The sequence below is a fragment of the Bos javanicus genome, chromosome 7 (assembly GCF_032452875.1).
Source record: "Bos javanicus breed banteng chromosome 7, ARS-OSU_banteng_1.0, whole genome shotgun sequence".
Classification (NCBI taxonomy): domain Eukaryota; kingdom Metazoa; phylum Chordata; class Mammalia; order Artiodactyla; family Bovidae; genus Bos; species Bos javanicus.
In genome coordinates this window covers 31944594-31945812 of record NC_083874.1, presented here as the reverse complement: position 1 = coordinate 31945812, position 1219 = coordinate 31944594, and the positions used below count along the sequence as shown (strand labels likewise).

General features: G+C 39.4%; 1 protein-coding gene across 1 annotated transcript; it reads right to left on the bottom strand.

The window, feature by feature from the left end:
- Positions 1-302: 302 nt before the first annotated feature.
- On the bottom strand, positions 303-757 carry LOC133251993 (large ribosomal subunit protein P2-like). The gene has a single exon (XM_061424757.1). It carries the CDS (start codon positions 698-700, stop codon positions 353-355), a length of 348 nt encoding a protein of 115 aa, XP_061280741.1. The 5' UTR covers positions 701-757; the 3' UTR covers positions 303-352.
- Positions 758-1219: the final 462 nt, after the last annotated feature.

Genomic DNA, 1219 nt, shown 5'->3' with positions numbered 1-1219 from the left:
TTTCTTTTTCTGCTCTGATTGCTGTGGCCAAAACTTCCAAAACTATGTTGAATAGTAATGGTGAAAGTGGGCACCCTTGTCTTGTTCCTGACGTTAGAGGAAATGCTTTCCATTTTTCACCATTGAGGATAATGTTTGCTGTGGGTTTGTCATATATAGCTTTTATTATGTTGAGATATGTTCCTTCTATTCCTGCTTTCTGGAGAGTTTTTATCATAAATGGATGTTGAATTTTGTCAAAGGCTTTCTCTGCATCTATTGAGATAATCATATGGTTTTTATTTTTCAATTTGTTAATGTTTTTATTTTTATTTTAACATAAAAAGGGTTTTATTTGCAGGGGAGCGGGACTCTAGTCAAACAAGCTGAAGCCCATGTCGTCATCTGACTCCTCCAACTCTTCCTTCTTCTCCTCCTTCTTCTCCTCCGCTGCGGCTGGAGCAGAACCCACAGCAGGTGCTGCCGATCCTAGGGCAGTGGAGATGACCACAGCCCCGCCAGAAGGCACACTGGCCAGCTTGCCGATACCCTGAGCAATGAGGTCCTCGATGTTCTTTCCGTTGAGCTCACTGATGACCTTGTTGAGCCGGTCGTCGTCTGCCTCGATGCCCACACTGTCCAGGATCTTTTTGATGTCCTTGGCGCTGGGGGAGGAATTGCCCCCGAGGGTGGCCAACAAGTATGAGGCAACGTAACGCATCTCAGCGGTGGCAGAGCAGCCTCACGCATGCAACCTCGGTGGCATCAGGGATGGAAAGCTGGGTCTTATTTTGGTATCAAGCCAGTCTTTGTCTTTTGATTGGAGCATTTATTCCATTTACATGAGGTTTATATATAGTAATATGTATAAATATGTTATATATAATATATAAATTTAATAGATATATACTTATTTAATTATATATTATAAAGATATATTTAATTATATATATAATAAAATCCCTCACTCACATTTAATGTTTCTGACATCATATTTTACATCTCTTTGTTTTGTCTCCACCTTAACTATGGATTGTAGATATAGGTGATTCTGCTACTTTTATCTTCCTACAAGCTGTATAATTAGTTGATCTACTAGCTTGACTATGCATATGTCTTTAACAATGAGATTTTTTTTTTCTTTCATAATTTTCCTAAGTCTAGTTGTGGCCTTTTCTTTTCTGCTTAGAGAAGCCCTTTTAACATTTCTTGTAAAGCTGGATTGGTGGTGCTGACCTCT